Source organism: Mugil cephalus, chromosome 13 (assembly GCF_022458985.1).
Source record: "Mugil cephalus isolate CIBA_MC_2020 chromosome 13, CIBA_Mcephalus_1.1, whole genome shotgun sequence".
In the NCBI taxonomy this organism is placed as follows: Eukaryota; Metazoa; Chordata; class Actinopteri; order Mugiliformes; family Mugilidae; genus Mugil; species Mugil cephalus.
Genome location: NC_061782.1, coordinates 7,490,248 through 7,508,700, shown reverse-complemented (window position 1 = coordinate 7,508,700; position 18,453 = coordinate 7,490,248). Strand labels below are relative to the sequence as shown.

The window sequence follows — 18,453 nt, the reverse complement described above, 5'->3', positions numbered from 1 at the left end:
TTCCCTTGTTTTTTTTTTTTTTTTTTTGTCTGTCTCAAGTTCACCTCTTGCCTGTTTCTTATTTTCCTCAGACTCACTTCCATCCCAGTTCTGATTTCGGTTTTAAACTCTGCATAGGTCCTTCTACATGACTCGTATTTATGTGTATTTTTGCCGACTATTTGTCCCAACCTTTGTCTGCATAGTTAAGTGGTAGGGTTTTACTTGTTCCTAGTTCACACTTTTTGCATTGTCTTTTTTATATCTTTGTTTTTCCACGATAACTGATCTTCCTTTTTTTAAAAAGAAAAAAAAAACACTTAAATTTAGAGCTTTGACATGCTTTGCTCTGTTCTTGTGTTGTTTCTCTGTTTGAAAGAAGAGAAAAAAAATCCTGTTCATGTGAAAATTTGCTTCTGGCTGAGACGAATAAATAAAACTCACATGAGCAGCTAAGTTGTTATCATGTTCCAACTTAAAATCACATCACACCAAAGTGAAAAAGAAAAAACAACTCAGAAAATTAAACCCTAGAGCAGAATCTGAAAATAAGCACATTATTTTCCTGTTATTTGCCTAAACTGCTAATTTTGCCTGTACTTAACTACAAATAATAGGGGAGGATGCAAACCCTGGCTTCAGGGGTCAAAGTATGAGCACATTCATACAGCACGTACCCCTTCGTTAACCCAAAACATGCTGTCTTTACTTTTATTTTTGTGCATTAATTAAAGAAAGGAGCTAAACTGTATTGGTGACCAGTGTATTCAACTGTAGACAGAGCTGGCTGTTCTCCTCCTCTTCATGCTAAGCTAATTGCTCCCTGGCTCAAACATTCAACTTCCTGTTGAAGAAAGTAAAAAACAAACACATAAATACACTTATTACGTACTGTATTTATATTTTTCCAACACATTTCATGTCACTGCAAGGTCTAGACAACTGTTCGTAGTCCCAATTAAGTATTTCAGGCTTTTCTACTGTTCAGGCGTCTTTGATGTTGTCATATTTTATTCTAATAGCTCTTTAAAAGTAGGACCACTATAGCAGGAAAAACAACACACGACTCCAAACAGTATTCAAATGCTCTCTGGAAGGCACTGAGCCGTATTTTAAGTGTATTGAAGCCAGTTTAGAGCAACATATGAGAACTAAATCAGCCCAGACCCTCCAATATGTGCTGAGCGGAAGCGCTTGCCAACGGATTCTCTCACTCAGGTTTGTTTGTTTTTCTCAGTGTTTACAGGATGAGGCAAAGGGAAAATTATTTTCAGTTCCCGCTGCGTGGACGGAAAAATGCATCGCGCGGCATAAATTATAGAAATCCATCTGAACGCCGCACCACCCACTGCTGTCCAAGAGCAGACGGTATTTACACTGGAAGGGCTAATCACCGCGGCCCCACAAAGCCCTCCTCGTAACTATCAACGCGATTCAGGCCTCACCTCGACAGAAATGAAACACTTCAACGATCATCCCAGTGCGAAGGGTATCTGCGCCGCAAAGATTACTAGGAATTAAGCGGAGGATGCGGTTTATGGAGGCTGCAATAATAATGGAAGTGATGATTCAACGGCAATCGCGCTTGTAATAAGAGAAATTAGACAGCAGGTACTTACGAACATGACCCTCTTAGGAATGTGGTCTGACACGACTAGAGGATTCTTGTAAAGCCACAGCTCCTCTGGTTGGATCACTCTCTCGAAGGGCTCCAGAAACTCTGTGAATCTGAGGAAAAAGAACAGACGCCCAAGTTACTACTCAATATAGCGGTTTTACGTGAACTCGTGATGTTTCTCGGAGCGCGGGATAAGATGAGTCTAAACCCAACTGAGGCCACCTCCGGGATCACCTTCCCCTGCTGTCACACGCGTACACCTTGAATTAGCATGCTCCTGCGTCCGCCAGCATCCTCCATACCCCGTCCCCCGACCGATGTGTCAGACGCAACTGTGCTCCCTGTCGTCTCAGACAAGGTCGCCGTGGCGCCGCACTTTAAAACAATTCAACGCTCCGCTCCGGTCCACAGCTGAGCTTCAAGATACTTCAGGGCCGCGGGTACAAAAGACTATTATTTTACAATTTGGTATACAGCCGAATGCGATGTGTTGAACTCAGTCCCTCTCCTGTCCTCACTTCAACGTCAAATAAGTGTGGAGAGCGGGAGCAGCCTTGCGTCTTTTTTCTTTTGTGTATAGCTCAAGTGTGAAGGACTGACTCGTCATAATGGGCTGCATATTAGTTTTGTTGGAGTGTTTTGAGTTCACACTTACCGAGGAGTTCAGTGAATTTAAAGAGCTGTGCTTTGGTGTGTTATATGGCTTTTTTATGCAAACTTTAAAAAAAAAATTGAGACCAAAGAGATTTACTTTCCTTACCTTGGTTCAGTTTGTGTTCACAGTAAGATGAGACAAAGCAAACAGGCACGCCCTCGACTCGACACTTTGGTGGGAAAAATTGGATTTCAGCAGATCGAGAGATAATCATATCAAATCAGCAGGCGTGGGCACTGGCATTTACACACGGCGAATGTTATTAACTTCTCCCAACAGTGGTTGTTAGTGGCGCATTGATGCTCTGTGGTTCATGTACCAGTGTTCGGTATAATAACACTTGATCAACACAATGATCAAGCGTCTGTGCGCAGAAAATAGAGTTACATAATGAGAGGCGCAGCAGCGCGCGCAGTCACGTAAACTGCTTGATCATATAATTAGGTGGTCGTATTGGCTCGTGACTAATGGGTGTTCAAACTGCAAATGAATTGCTCTGGGGACTGACTGCAATCGGCCGGAGACCACCCCTCTCTAACCAGGCTTAGTCCGTTTCATTGGTTGTGTAATGTGATCACTGTGTTCACGCAACAAACTGACCTGAGGGAAAACTCCTGGTTTCAGAACAACAGCCAAGGTGTGAAAGCACCTTATTAACATTCTATCTTTTCCTCCTTAATATATATCTTCATTGCCATGTAACATAACTGACCAATTAGAGGAGGTTCATCCGGAGGGGGCGGGGCTTCAAGAGACAGGTGCTAAAACAGCGTTTCTGGAGTTTTTTATACATTAATCTCTTCTGGCATATAAAATACTAAGTATAATTAAAACAAATAATCAGAACACACTAGATAGGATAGATTTACAGGTTCAAGCAATTAACAGATATAAATAACCAGCATGGGTCAACACAAAATCAATACTTAATCACGATAACATGTGACTGGGCCTATTAGAAGAACGCGTTGGATTTTTCCCCTAATATTTTAACACGGCTTCACAACTCCACTCATGTTTTAAAGTTGATGCAAAAGCCATTTTTGCACATGTGTTACATTGTACTCAAGCAAAATAATAAAAGGTAATGGATCCATTACCAAAATTGTAATATACTGTGTGTTTGCAATGCATTTGTCTTCCCAGCTGTCTGCACCACTGATGAATGCAAACTCCTGTTTTTTTCCTCCTCCTTTCTTCCTCATTTCCTCTGGATCTGCTGCTCACTGCGAACCATAATATTTAAAAAAGCAAGCATTATCTTGCAAGAGTAAAAAAGAAAAATGAATAAAGAAGTGCAGTTGCCCAAACTTTGCGGAAAGGATATTAACAAATCATCCTTTAGAGGTATTGCTCCAGTTTATGAGCAAACCCGTAATTGAGTAATGCCCCTCAACCCAAAAATATTCCCTCCTCTAAGACATCTATCTGCTCCAGTAGAAACACTCACTGGCCGGCGGCGAAAAAGAAATGTGAAAATATCCCAGATCCCATGCAGCCCCTCACTGTGAATCTGACTGTGTAAATGTGAGGGAGGCCATTGCCTAAATGGTACATGCATTATGTGTGAGAAGGTCCCACGTAAAATGGATGCGGCGAAGAACAAATGTTCTTGTTTTCCCTCTCTTCAAGCTACAGGAAAATCAATTATACGTTTTTAATCTCTTGAAAAAGACATGCAGCGCATTACACACAGTGGAAACTCTATTTGTTGGTCCGCTGATAACTACGTGTCATGATGTATTTTTCTCTTTTTTTCTCCCGAAAGAGCATCCTAATCAGCGCTAGCTCATTTTACACCTTGCTGAGCCCGTGTGCATGATTCACTTCAGCCGCATTACATTCGCGGCGTGCGGCGCACAATGAATTATACCGTGCTAATGGCGCACAATATGCTTCATGAATTACTCCATTTTCCCAGCTTGTCATCTCGTCAGCTCTCTTGTTCGGGCGCCAGTGACTGGGAATGTTATTTTCGTCCGCGGGGATTAAAAAGCAGCAGAGGCGCAGAGTCAGTGGAGACAGACCCTGAGCTCAAAACTGATGCACGCACACACACACACACACACCAGAAAAGCTCCCTTATGAACACATACAGAGCTTGCAGGTAATTAAATACTGCAGTGATCTGCCCGTCACTCTCCAAGGCTTATCTCGCATCCAACCGTTGACGTCTTGATGAGTTTGAGGCACACACGGCCCCAAGGTAACAACTCATAATATTTTCACAATATATTCTTTCATGGGTCATGTTAGAGTGCACAGCCCGCAGTGAGTAGTGTGTAATTACTTTTCTGGGCAGAATTTTTTTTAATTGGTGCAGGCAGTTTTCCAGTCCAATAATAATAATAATAATAGTTGTAGATAACTTTTCATCCTGGTAGAATCAGTGCGGGCCGACATGTAAGTAATATCACCGCTGTTCGCTACAAATGATCTCCTTCATAAACTCTGAACCAAATGATTTGTCCAGATGTAATAGTCCTCCTTCTTTTTCTGAGAATTTGTATCAAATCTCCTCCAACAAATCAGCGGTGCCCTCAGAAGATTTCCCTCGGCTCAGGATTCAGATTGAATTCCTTTGCCCCCGTCGTCTCTTTTTTTTCCAGTGACAAACTTTAATAAAAGATAAATTCCAATTCTGTTCAGGCGCACTTTAAGGCCTCCAGACTTCAGGCACATGTCAAACAGAGCTAGGATTAATCAACGCGCCGTCCTTGTTTCCACGGACGGTACACTCCTGCCCTTTGTGGAAATTAATTTAATCTTAAGTGTAATTTACGGGGCCCAGCTGAAAGCGGTAGGAAGTGCATCGTTTACCGGCTGGTGACTAAGGATACTTTAGCCTGCGCCAGGAAGGGAGGAGAACGTGAAGTGCAGCCACATTAGTGGAGTTAATGTAAGTGCTTGGAGAAGCAATGACATACACAGGATGCACCTCGGTTTATCATGCTGGGAAATAACTGTGATCATATTACGTTCTAAGAGAAGAAGACAACAACTGGAGAGAGTGGTGGTACAAGGATGGAACTGTTGGAGGAATTACATATGCTTGTATATGCATACATGGATACAGCTATACAGTAAATAGATTGTAAAGTAAGACTGAAAATAACAGATCCCTTCATGGCCTTTGTCACTGTGACGCCATGGTGTTAGCTGGAGGCAGAACAGAGGGAAGCTTGAGGTGAACACTGACTTTCAACCAGGGATATGTTGTCTTGCTGTATTTTTTGGAGCCAAAACAGAAAAATCAAAAACACTAGAAGTTTTTATCACATACCTGCCACTGCCAGTCATAGACAACTTTGGTTTGAATTTTAAAAGAAAGGATTGGAGTGAGACAATCAACAACAACACACTTCATATAAGGTCAGATCAATATATAATGCATGATCAGTTTCAGCCTGGAAAACGTTATGGGTTAGAATAAATCGTGACTGAAATTACGTTAAGTTAATCCTTATTTAGGGGACTCTTGTTACATGTTAATGCTAATGCTAACTGCTAGGCTAACACAACATTAGTTGTGTGTTTCAGGGGTGTCCAGGCAGAAGTTGCATGTACTACATTACCCACCACAGTGTTTCCACTTCTTGTAATATTTTTGTTGGAGAGGCTTCACTTGGAAAAGACAGACCAGACTTCATCCCCTCTGTGTCCTCCTTTGGTCAAATCGTCCATCCAGTGAGAGTGTAGGGGTCATGAATATACCCCACACACCCCAACTTATAACGCTCGTGGTCTCGGGAAGTGGTGTATTAGCATATTGTCAAAACAGTCTCTTGAAACATGCTAACCGCCGTTTACAGGCTATAGTGTTTGAGATGTGTTGCATCCAGTTAAGCCCCGCCCCTCAAGAAACGTCACATCGTTTACAAACTGTGAGAGGGTCTATAGGCCAGGAAAGATCCCACACACCAACCCACACACATCCTGTCCAGGTCAGTCTGGTTTAGGTCAGTCTGACCTCGACATCACAAGAACAAGGATTTCCAGGCATAGAACCGACAAAAACAGGAAAGACGTGATATAGTCAGACAGACCAAATGCTGGGTTAACTTTGTAGATGTGATCCATGGGTTTTGCTTAAATCTTCCTCTGTCTTCTGGAAGATAATTTCAGCAGCTGCTTTAAAAATGACCTGAAATTGTCGAGACAGTGCGATGAGACAAAGGGCAGATAAGGCAATAGAGGAAAAACAGAGAAACTGCAATGTGCAAAAAGTGTTTTCTGACAAAGGCAGACTCATCAGCACTGCAATGATGACCCCCTTGACATGATCTCGGGCCAGAATAGACAGCTCTCCAAGTGCCCATAAAGGCGAGGCACACAAAATGCCCTGAACTCAGCACCGCCCGCTGTCTGCATGGGTAATGCCTGATTCTGTTTTATCAGCTTCTGTTTGCCCTCTGCTTCAAGATCCATAGGGGTCAGATGCTGCCTCCATTTTTTTGTCAGCATGGGGTGCGTCACATACACAGATCAGACAAAACATTATGACTGCCTTCCTAATATTGTGTGGTGTGAGGGTGTCCTGTGGTGTCTAGCAACAGAATGTTGTTAGAGGAGGTAGGGACCTCTGTGGATCAGGCTTGATTAGTTTCTAGTGAATTTGGAGACCAGGTCAACACCTTCTGCTGTCTTTTTTTTTGAGTTATTCCTAAACTGTTTTCATGTGTGTTTTGTGTCAGACTGCATCTCGCAGGGAGTGTCATTGCCATCTGGTCTCGGTGGCTGGTACGTTTCTAAGGAACATCCACGTGAATGCCAGGTCCAAACGTTTCCCAGCAGAACATTGAATTGTCACAAGATGATCAAAGTTCTTTATTTCTCCTGTCACTCATCATAACTCATTGTGGCTGATTGGTGTGCATCCACATACATTTTTACAAAGAGCAGCCAACAAACAAGTTTAGTCAAATTTTTATGTCTGACCTTTTCTAACTCAAGAACCTTTTTATTTTTCCGATTGTTGCCTCGTCCCTATTCCTCTTCATTAGAGTCCCATATTTTGGGGAAATTTATCACCAACCCCTATCCGTCGCTGCCAGATGCATATCCTAAATCTGACAAGCGCGGTCACATCCGAAGAAATAAAACTGAATTATTTCTCAAGATTTGCTGTCTCTCTCTCTATTTTCTCTGTCTCCACCGTGCTGAAACGCTTGGGAGATTTAGCACAGAGCAGCACCAAGAACAATATTAGCGGCTCATTTGAAAGCCCCTGATTTACAGTGCACTGTGAGCAGAACGTGCGGCTGTGGCCTTGGGCTTACGAATGTTCTGCTGTGCCACTGTGACAGAAAGTTTTTTTTTTTTTTTTTTTTTAAAGTCAGGAATTTCTTGCATAATTTGTCAGATGTGCTGCAAAGCAATTATGGCTTAGTTGGATTAATTTAAGGCCCATTCTCTCCCAGCTACGTATGAAAGTGATCTCTTTAGCCGAGTGCGTGCTACTTACGGCTGCGTTCTTGCCATTCACAGATGTGTCTGAACAGGAGCCGAATGTTTTCTTTAATATTGATCGCATTATATCTGCTAGCTGGGGCTGGCTGGGCTGGAGCCAGGCTGCCCAGAGCCCTTATTAAAGTGCAGTCACAAAGCATTTATCTACAGGTGCAGGAGGCCACAGAGCAGCGCTTTACAGGGCATAGCCTGCTTAACAGACAGGGCGCGTGACCTTCACCTCTCAAAGGGAATGGAAAATATCAGGGAGCCTTACAATGTGACAAAAAAACGCTGCGCAGCACGAGCAGCCCGGACCTGTGTCTCAGGTTTAACTCTAACCCAGGTCTCGCCCTCTCTAAGTGCTGCGAGTTAAGCCATTTTCTTCACTTTGTTGCTGTTTGCAGTGGAGTCGTTCCCTGCTACAACTCCAGACCTGCTGCAATGCAGGGACGCATTCAGAGTTGTGCACAAGCATTTTTATTTTTTATTTTTTGTCTGTGCACGTTTGATTGCATTCGCGCTCTCAGGAGGTGCACATTTGGCAATCAGCTATGTGAGAGTTGTGTGTGTGTGTGGAGAAGAAGGGACCGTGGTGGAGGCGCGGGGGTGACCATCTGCCAAATTTGGGACGGAATTCGGAATGACTTCACCCAGCAACGGCGGGGCAATCATTGCAGCCTTTCTCTCAGTCTTATGGTGCTCGCATGTCACCCTCTACTTATTACTGCACTCATTAAATCATACAGCGGGGAGCTATTGAAAAGTGACTTGGGAGATTTACAAGCTATTAGGATCAGAGGTTGTGTTGAGCCCTGTGGGAAATTCTCATCCTCCTTCGTTTAGTGCGTCTTCTGGTTCATTTACCACTGGTAAATTCCCATTCCTGCTCTCACACTGCCGTCAAATGAAACGGGAGAATTGGGCCGTTCAATAAACCTAAATGCTCAGCGGTGAAAGTTGAGAGCCTTTATATCCTTTATGTTTAAAAATGTGCACGGATAGAAGTAGGAGTGTTTCTAGGAGGAATAATAAGTGCTACGACGGGAGAGAGGGGAGCAGACATTTCTGGCTGAGCTTTGTCCCAGTGGTGGCTGGCACCTAGACGGGCTGCTCGGGCCAAATCAGTGTCGCGCTGCTTGAATGGCTCTCTAGATTGTCTGAGCGGAGGAGACTCTGGCCGCTGCGCAGGGCAGTTTCGAATTAAAACGCCGATAGACTGCGCGGAGAGGCTCTCGGACGATCTTGACATATTATTTTATTTATTTTTTTTTTGAAGAAATGTTTAAAAATGCATTTTTTGTTAAAGCTTTTCAATAATTGATGGGACTTATCTGAGAGAGAGTAATTCTCAGAGGAGCTCTGAAGCAAGCAAACAAACAAATGAGAGTTGTGTCAGAAGCGTTGCATCATAAAATGAAGAACAAAACAGTATTGCTTTTTTTCCAAAAGCTGAAAGACAACAAGCCGTGCTCAAAGGATGCAAAATTAATAGACTCGAGATCAATAATTAACACGTTTGATCTCTCTTTTTTCACATCTGCACAAAACGTTGTGATTTTTACATGAGTCGGATTATATTGGGCATGTTCAACCTCATAAAGCATATCAATCAATCAGACTAAAGCACTTTTCATACAAAAAGTAGCACAAAGTACTTTAATCTCCTGACACCCAAGCATTTGTTTGGAATTTCTTTAATTAGTAGGACCTAAGAAGTATTAAAAAAATAAGCATCATCTTGGAACTGGAAGTGATTGAAAAAAAAAGGGATTATTTCACTGTATATAACAATTTAAGTCACCAATGTGTATCAAATTATAAAACTGTTTATTTTAATGCAAAAGCAGAATTGGAAACGATGAAATCCCAATGTCCTCAAATATGTACATGTGAATTTGTTAAATTTGCACGGGATATCAAACTACAAATTAATAGTTAATAAGCGAATGGCGTATAGTTGATAAGTAGTGTATTGCTACCAGTACATGGCGGACAAAAGTGTCCCCATATGAGGACGCAGGGTCTCAGGAGGGTATACAATAATCTCATCTGCACCTCCCTAACCCCCTCCGTCAACACAGACACACACCCACACATGCACAGACAGACACACGACTCAAAAATTCATTGTGCGGAACAAATAAAAACAATATTCATTAGAACAGGAGTGGGAACTGTGGAAAACGCTATCGTAAGTGAGGAAACACCTTAAAAATCCTAAAAATAGTATATAGACCTAAGAGCATAAAATGAGATAAATAAATAAATAAAATCAAAGGTAAGGTCATAATCCTAACTACTGAGACAGTAAAAGAGATAAAAAAAAATAATGATAGTTAAGATTCAATTAAAAGCCAAACTAAAAAGTTAAGTCTTGCATTTAAACATATCTTTGCGTGCAACAAGACCTGTCCTACAGCCAATCTGAGCCATTGCGTCGGTGATAAATTCAGCTCCACGGTGCTCAGATGATGGACGCCCAGACATCTGGTGCCCAAAGGATTCGAGGGGCTTGTCAGATCTTTGCTGGAGCATAATCTGTTTTCAACTTTCTGACACAAAAACCTTCAGGATATTTTCTCTTTCTCAGTCTTTATGCCAAGCTAAGCTACCCGAATGCTAGGTGTAGTTTTTGTAAACGAAAGGGCAGACATCACCAAACGTCGACTGTATCACAAAGGAAACATTAATACCCAGTTTACTGTGCTGAGTTGTGCATTCATCCCAATGCACCAATGTGCCGAATAACTTGGTAAAGTAGGTCAAAAACTGTTCTGCCCCCATTCAAAACAACATGAATGATACATCTGCTAATATTTTACAGCTTCCGTAGAGATGCGCGTGTGTGAAATGTGCTGTGAAGCCGTTTTAAGCCCGCAAACAAAAAATGTAATGACTGATGGATGAGAGTCGCAGCGGGCGAACCACGATTTCTCACTTAGGAGCTCCACGCTGCTGGCAGGAAGAAGTAGAGCACAAGTTTTGCTTAAGTTACAGTTCCCTGTCCCCTACACACAGACACACACAGGGAAAAAAAAATATATTCCTCTTCTGCAGCTCAAGCGAAATCAAATTTAACTCCTCTGGCACAGCTGGATTAAAATAATGACAACTGGGTATGTGATTTAATAAAATGCAACTACTGCTGCTGCTTCAATTTGATTAGTGGTGGAGCACAGTGGAGAAAGAGGGGAGCTGACTGACAAACGAGGAAACATTCTTGATTTGATTACGCCGCTTTGGACCTGCAGACACGAACAAAGTGCTGCTGTCTTGATGTATAATCCGTGCCAGTGTGGCGTTTGGACAGAGGATAACTATACATTTTAGGAGGTTTCAGCCGGACTAGAAGTGATCCATTCGATAGATTCCTGCTGGATTTCAGGCACCTAAAATAATAATGAGGCTGTTTTTCTTTATCTTTTTTGGCTTAAAAGAGCCCAAACAGCAGGGGCAAGGGGTGTAAACAGAAGGTATCAAGCTTGGAGGTGAGGTTGAGCAGCTGGTTATGGTACGGCTTTAAAAGGATGGAGTTTTGGAAACAGGAGTCAATCCCGGGGACTGAGGCTTCGAGCCGAGGCTACGTCGGGGCCTCCTCTCCAACATAACACTCCCAGATCGATTTTCGCAGAGGAAACGGGTGATTAAATTATACTGTTAACCCACAAATAAAATCATACAACTGCTTTGGGAGAATTCTCGTCGAAATTACCCAAACTGTCGACCTAATCACTTTCGAGCAGAGTAATCTTATGGATGCCTCACCCATGAAAGAATCACGGAGATTTATTTAGCTCGCCACGCTACTCCGCTGTGCAATTCAGAATCCTGTATGTGCAGTAAATGTCATATGCCCTCTCTGTCTGTGTGTGTGTTAGGTGTTACAGTCGGGGCCTTGGTCGGAACGTGTCGGGAATGCACAGCATCAGTCCTGTCACAGTCAGAGGAGAAAGAAAGGGAGAGGGATAGATGCTGCCTGACACTCAGCTAGCCCTGGACTCCCAGGAGATATCCCTTCTCCAGCTGACTAAAGGGAAGCAGAAAAAAAAAAAAGAAAATACCATCTTTTGCTTGTCATGCAAACTCTGGTATGGGGTACAGTTGAAAATACTGTGTTTTGTTCATTCGCGTTATCAATAGATACTGGAAAAGCCATGAATTTGGATTTTTAAAAAGCCATTTTCTAATGAGAAGCTAAACAGAGGGGGAGGAGGGGTCTGCTCGGTTAGAGTACAGGTGTTGGTTGACAATGAAAGCCCCGGAGAGAGTTGCGGAAAGGTCAGAGGGCTTTGCTGGAGACAGGCATTTGGAAATGCAGCTGTCTGACGCTGGCAGGACGTGGCCAATAAGAGACGCGGAGGTACTGGGGGGAAGCATGGAACCATGGCGGAGGGGCATGGCGCATAAGTTTCCCAACCCTCAGCGGGAAAGAGAGGAGCCAGGCTGCTGCGCACTGAGGATTTGCCGGGAGGCTTTGCAAAGGCTCCACAGGTCCAGAGCTTATATTCATTGAGCCTGCTGAGCAAATGCATCAACTTTGCCGGCCCATTGGTATTGGCTCATCACATTTGTCGAGCTTCCTTTTCTTTCTCGATTGCACCGTGTGAAGGGAATTGTCACATTTATTTCCCATATACAGCCTCTGTGGGACATAGACGGTGTAACTTATGCATAGCCTACGCGAGCCATTCATACTTGTGCGCACATCAGTCTGGCTCGCTCTGTAAAACTATTTAGTCTAGTTGGTGTTGCATCTTTTTTGCCAGTTGGGTTCATTTTTGTTTCCACTTCATGCTTCAGTTTCAACAATGGCAACTGAAGCTTTCACTGAAATTTCACTGAAGATGAGCCATGCAAATGTTTGTATCTTCGAACGTCTCCTCAGCTCACTTTTCCTCGATCTATTTGAAAATTGCAGAGATGAAGAATCGGCCGGAAACATTCATTATTACACAGGATTAGATGTCACAATCCCTTGTGGCGAGATCTGAGGCAAATTTAGAAGCCTAGTCCAATTGGAAAACCAACCAGCAGGCTAGCAGTAGGCTACCACTAGCAACCAACAAGAAGGTACATGCTAACTAGCCTAGCCAACAGCAGTAGGCCCATCTAATCCTGTCCCTGAGTAGAGTGTGTGTGGGAAATGCGAGTATTTCAACCACCCTGACAGTAGGGGAGGGATATGTAATCGCATAAATTTGCATGTCAACCAACACTTCTCCCTTGTGCCAAAATCTGAGGCAAAACACATTTAGAAGCACAGTTCAACTGACAAACCATCCAGCTACCACCTAGTCATCAGCTACCAACTATCAACCAACAAGAAGACACAAGCTAACTAGCCTAGCCAACGGCAGTAGGCAGTATGCGGCACATCATTGGGGTGTTCAAGTCCCTTCACCAACGTTTCGTTAAGTTAGGCCCACAACACCTCACGAAGAGTTAACGGTGAGTTCCAGCGACCTGGAGTCACCCACCTCCATGCTGCCACCACATTACTGTGTGACTTTCAACTGAGAGATTGGCTAAGCCCTACTACTAACTAATCACTCAGCTAGCCTTACCTTTAGCATGCTCCCCAGCTGGCGCACTACATACTTTAGCTGAAACATACTACTGCCTAGCAGACCAATTGCAGCTCTTGCCATCTGGCTACAGCATCAAGTTGACACTGGAGTATAAACCGTGCATTATTCTGTGTTGGATTGGTGTTTTAATGTGCCAAATGTTTGATACGTCCTTTTATGACAGTGTCAGATTTCAAAAAAAAAAAAGAAGAATTCTGAATAACTGGCAGAAACACCTCATGTTTAACTTGAACGTTTTAGAAATACTGTGGCGTCAGTGTTGTGCTTCTAAGTATGAAATTCATCATAAAAACCTAATAGCTAATCATGTTTGTACCTACCGTGGCGTACAGTCAGGACAGATTTAATCAAGCAACACTCACCTCAGTGCTCTGAAATTATCTTGTGACCTTTAGGTAAACGACCGGCGCAGAGAGGTGAATACACACGGGAAATTATCTATTTACCAGTTAACCTTGAACAGGGAGAATCTAGACAGTTTTGCAGCATTCTCCTGCTATGAAAGTGATGATTATCAAAAGTAAAACCAGGCCCACTCAGGCACAGATAATTAATCATGAGAGCAGAATTAAATCTATGGTCTCCTCTGAGGTTAAGGAATCTGTCTCGGACCATGTACCTTCCGTTTCAAACTGTAAGTAAAGGCATTTAAGTGGGTGTGTACGCTGTGCTTTCTCTTGCAAAGATTATCGACTTAGGCGCCAGGGTAACCATGCTTGGAGTGTTGGAGCAAAATACAGGGAGGTGGAGGGAGCCACCCCTGATCATTCATGCAGATTGGACACGAGACTGATACACGTTGCTGACATTTATCACCGTTGTCACGCTCATTGTTCATCCTAGCAAATGTCAACGCCGACGGCAAGAGGAGAAAGATTTCAGCTTTGAGCTCTTTCGAAAGAAGGTTGAACGTACACACCTCTTCACAAAACACCTGCAGAGCATCAGTGCCGGTTGTGAGCAGCTACACAAGTCGAGGTAAACTACACAGGTATTGATGCTCCAGACGCTACGCTTTGATGGAGCTACACCAATCAACAATAAAAGTAAATAACATGACATCGACCGTCTTGTGAAAATACAATGTTCTGCCAGGAAACTTTTGGACCTGGCATTCATGTGGATGTTACTTAGACATGTAAAACCCACCTACACCAGACCAGACATCCCCACCACATAGTAATGAAACTCCTTGATGGCAGCAGCCATCCCCAGTGGGGATGAGTATCATTAAGGTTTTGTCTGATACCAGTGCTAAATCGGTACTTTTGAAACAGTGTTGGTGCTTAAACGGTGCTTAAAGAATTGAAAACACACAAACTTTGTCCAAAAATGGTGCCTTTTTATTTTTAAGGCATTTTCTGACGTTCAAGTTGAACAGAATATTATTGGAAATAATATAAATACATCTAAGAAATATAAAGTAAAATTCCTAATTATCATAATACCTCCCTTGCCCTATATCTCCTGTGGGCACATGTTGCAGGTTGACAAGTTTTCAACTTTTGACTGTTTTTATATTACCCCGGACGCATCTGTGGTGCGTTCTTGAGTGGGGTCCATGCAGGTGAATTGAAAATTCATTGGCACCGAAATCTGCGTTGCTTTTCGGTCGATTACTACCGTTTGCATTAGCAATGGTGCCAAGTATCATGGTATCAAGTATTGGTACCTGCCTGAGGCACACACATACAAAAACGGTTTAAATCAAAAAACATGAAAAACAGCACAAGGTGTTGACCTGAGCTCCAAATTCACTAGATCCCCAAACTGATCAAGTATGTACTGGAACAAGCCTGATCCATAGAGCCCCTCAACCTATAGGGCTCCAAGAGCCCCACTTTTGGAAACACAAGGGAGACCTACACCATATTAGGAAGGTGGTCATGTTATGTCTGATAGGTGTGTACGTAATGGACTTTTTAATTATTATGGCTGAGGTTCAAATGTATTTTACTTCCCTGTTTTTAGTTGCTGTTGTTTACTTGTTTTTCTGCCTTCCTCTTCACTGTGATGAGTTCCGTGACCTACCCCACAAAATCACGCTTTTTCATTTTGACTTTTTTCAAGTTTCTGAAGAGCTTTAGAAAAAGTGGTAGATCCATAAAAATTAAATTACCTTTTTTTTTTTAAACCAATCAATCGATAGCTATCGATTGCTTCTGCACACACAGCACACAAACAGATATAAATCCTAGTTAAAGCGGTGTCGTGGAGTGACAGCAGGTCCAGGTGCCTTCTGCTCGTATTGCTTTGTATGTCACTCACCAATTTATGCACAATGTTGACTCCCAAACAAACATCCAGCGGAGTGTGATTGAGCCGTGGGCTTCTTTGCCTCCAACAGTCCAGAGCAGAGCAGTTCAACCAATGCTAAATAATAATGCTACGAGCTTTACAAGTAATATAGCTTACACAGTGTAGCTCAAAGGTCTTATACGCCCCCGCTGGCTTCCAGATACTCCATGTGATTAGAGTTCTGCTCAGGCTGGCTGTGGGTGGAATTACTAGTGGTCGCCCACCTGTGAGTAGTAATAAGTGTGAAGGCCACAGAGAAGTGAGGGATATGTCAATCACCCCCTGTGTGTACATACCCACACAATTGAGAAAAACAAGAATCAGTCAGAATAACTGAAGTCACCTGTGCTCTACAACAAAATGAGTCTACATGATGAGTTCAAGCATCTTTCTTGTACAAAAGGAATAGGTAAGATTTTTAAATACCTGACATGTTTCGACTGTCACCTACAGTCTTCTTCGGAGGCGTCATCAGGTCACACCTACAGGAGGAACACCTTTTAAATGGCATGTCATATCGACCAGACAGCGCCTCTGAAGAAGACTACAGGTGACAGTCGAAACATATCAGGTATTTAAAGTATAAAAAAATATTATGGAATTTAAAAGAGACAAAATGAATGTTTTTTGGCCTTTAATTGTAATCTATAGCTCTACTGGCACCGGGCTTGTTTTCTAATTACCTCTGGTAATAAGTAACAATTGTGGAGGTCGTCAGTGATCTCAATCCTGAGCAAATGAGCCATGTTCATAATTTTTAAAGTAAAACTAATCCAGCACAAATTAGTGGGTGAACGATTTTAGATTTTTTTAAACTCAACTATTGGGTGATCGACTATAAAGTCCTAGGGGTGGGCGATATGACGATATTAAATCGTGAACGATTACAATGTGAAGACGATTTGTGGGATTGTCTAGGGCACATTCTATAAATTGCAGCTCTATGCTGATGCACCTACGCACGAGACGTATTACGTCGTCAACCTGACCAACCAATCATAGCGAATTAGGGGCAGTGATGCGCTTTCTTACCCGCCTCCTTGTTTATGTGTGTAGCGGTAGCCGCATGGAGAGCCATGGCTTAAAGTCAAAAGGAGTTGGTCACAAAAAAATAATCCACTTCCATTAAATGGAATTGGTTTGGATTTTCTTCAACTGATCAAGCGCAGGCAAATGTTCTGTGCAAAGTTTACACAAAACAGATTTGTATGTCGGGTGGCAACATGACGAACCTGTTCAATCATTTGAAGAGGAAGCATCCCAAACAATATACTGAGAGCCAAACAGCAAGGGGCCCGATGGCACCGGCACCGCAGGCGGAGGTAGTAGCTAGTCTAAGGCAAAAAGAGTCAACGTTAACACAGGCATTTAACAAAGGCACTCCGTATGACAAGTCAAGCAATCAATGGAAAGAGGTAACAGAAGCAGTTACCTTTTATCTTGCAAAAGATATGGTACCTTTCAAGACGGTAGAAAACGAGGGGTTCAAACGCCTGCTTAAAGTAGTTGACCCACGGTACGAGCTGCCCGGCCGAGAATACTTGTACAACGCTGCCATGCCACGTCTCTTAAACTTGATTGTTCGCACATGCAGGCAAGCTGCGACTATTTAAAATAAAATCGGTTAAGAGAGGTTCTTGGACTAAATTGTCTGTTTTTCATTTTTCAATTTTAGATCGTGATGAAATCGAAATCGTGATTTTATTTTTAAAAAATCATGATATGATATTTTTGCCATATCGCCCACCCCTATAAAGTCCTATATGCGGTAAAGGTCAAGTCCATGACATCACACATAAAAACAAAGCAGAAAATAATGCCTTGCAACAATGAAACCAACGTTCTTGTGACGTCTAACACAAAAGAAGCTATGAAGGCTTTTCTGCAGTGTAACTGAAACTTGAACGCAGGCTACTGTCGACAGACTGTAGCCCACACCAACACCACAAACGCCGTCAGTCTGACACATAATGTGGCTCAGTGCTCGATGGTGCTTCACAGCGTGTTGTAACATATGATAGTGTAGTAGGGTCAGTAAATCACCAGAACATTTTGGCCTCAGTTGGTGTGAGGCCAAATGTTTTTGTGTGCTGTTGAAACATCTCCTGTATCGCTGAATGAGTTAAGTGCTGACTGGACGATAATCTTGATTTATGGCTTCCTTCTCTCAGTTATCCCAGGACGTTTGGTGAAGTTGTTAAATGACTGCTGTCAAGGTGATTTGCACGTTTCCTCTGTTAGCGTTAGCGGATTCCTTTTCAAAAGGGGTTTGCATTGCAGTAGTAGTTGTTGTATTTCAGGACTGATTTACATATTCTACATGTCTCAGTAGAATGGGCTTCATCTTCAGTGAAGTCCACACACTTGATGAACCACTGCTGGTTTGCTGTAATGACCCACTGGGCTCCTCACCTGTCTTCTAGCAGGAAAGAAAACATGTCTTCTAGGAGGCGGCCATGTTGTTATTGTCACATGATCTATGACTAGTGACTTCCTGCTGGATGGATGGATGAGATTGGGTTGAAGCCGTATGTTTTATTTTGAAAATATATATATATTTCATTATTCATCTGATATTTGCATAGTAACTAAATCTGACGAATAGTGAAGAGTATTAAAATGTATGATATTATTTCTATCACAATGACGTGATCATCTAGAACAAAAAAAAAAATCTATGGAACAACTGATGAACATGATTCAGGAGGACCGGCTTTGTAGGAAAGTTATTGCTCTTGTTAGTTTCCTTCCATCGTTTCCTGTTCCAATTTTTACGAGTTACTTCCTTTCACACAGGTGAAGACTGTGTGGACTTTACGTGCCAGCTGCCTCTGGCCTTAGCCTTTGTAATTTGTTCAAGTGCA

The 18,453-nt window shown here is 42.6% G+C and overlaps 1 protein-coding gene across 1 annotated transcript in view; it reads right to left on the bottom strand.

Moving 5' to 3' along the window:
• The window catches only part of plpp4 (phospholipid phosphatase 4), a 52,956-nt gene that overhangs the window by 22,893 nt on the left and 11,610 nt on the right, over positions 1 to 18,453 (bottom strand). The window contains exon 2 of the mRNA XM_047602169.1: positions 1,599 to 1,707. Coding sequence (XP_047458125.1) covers positions 1,599 to 1,707 — 109 coding nt within the window. The remainder of the gene's footprint in view (positions 1 to 1,598; positions 1,708 to 18,453) is intronic.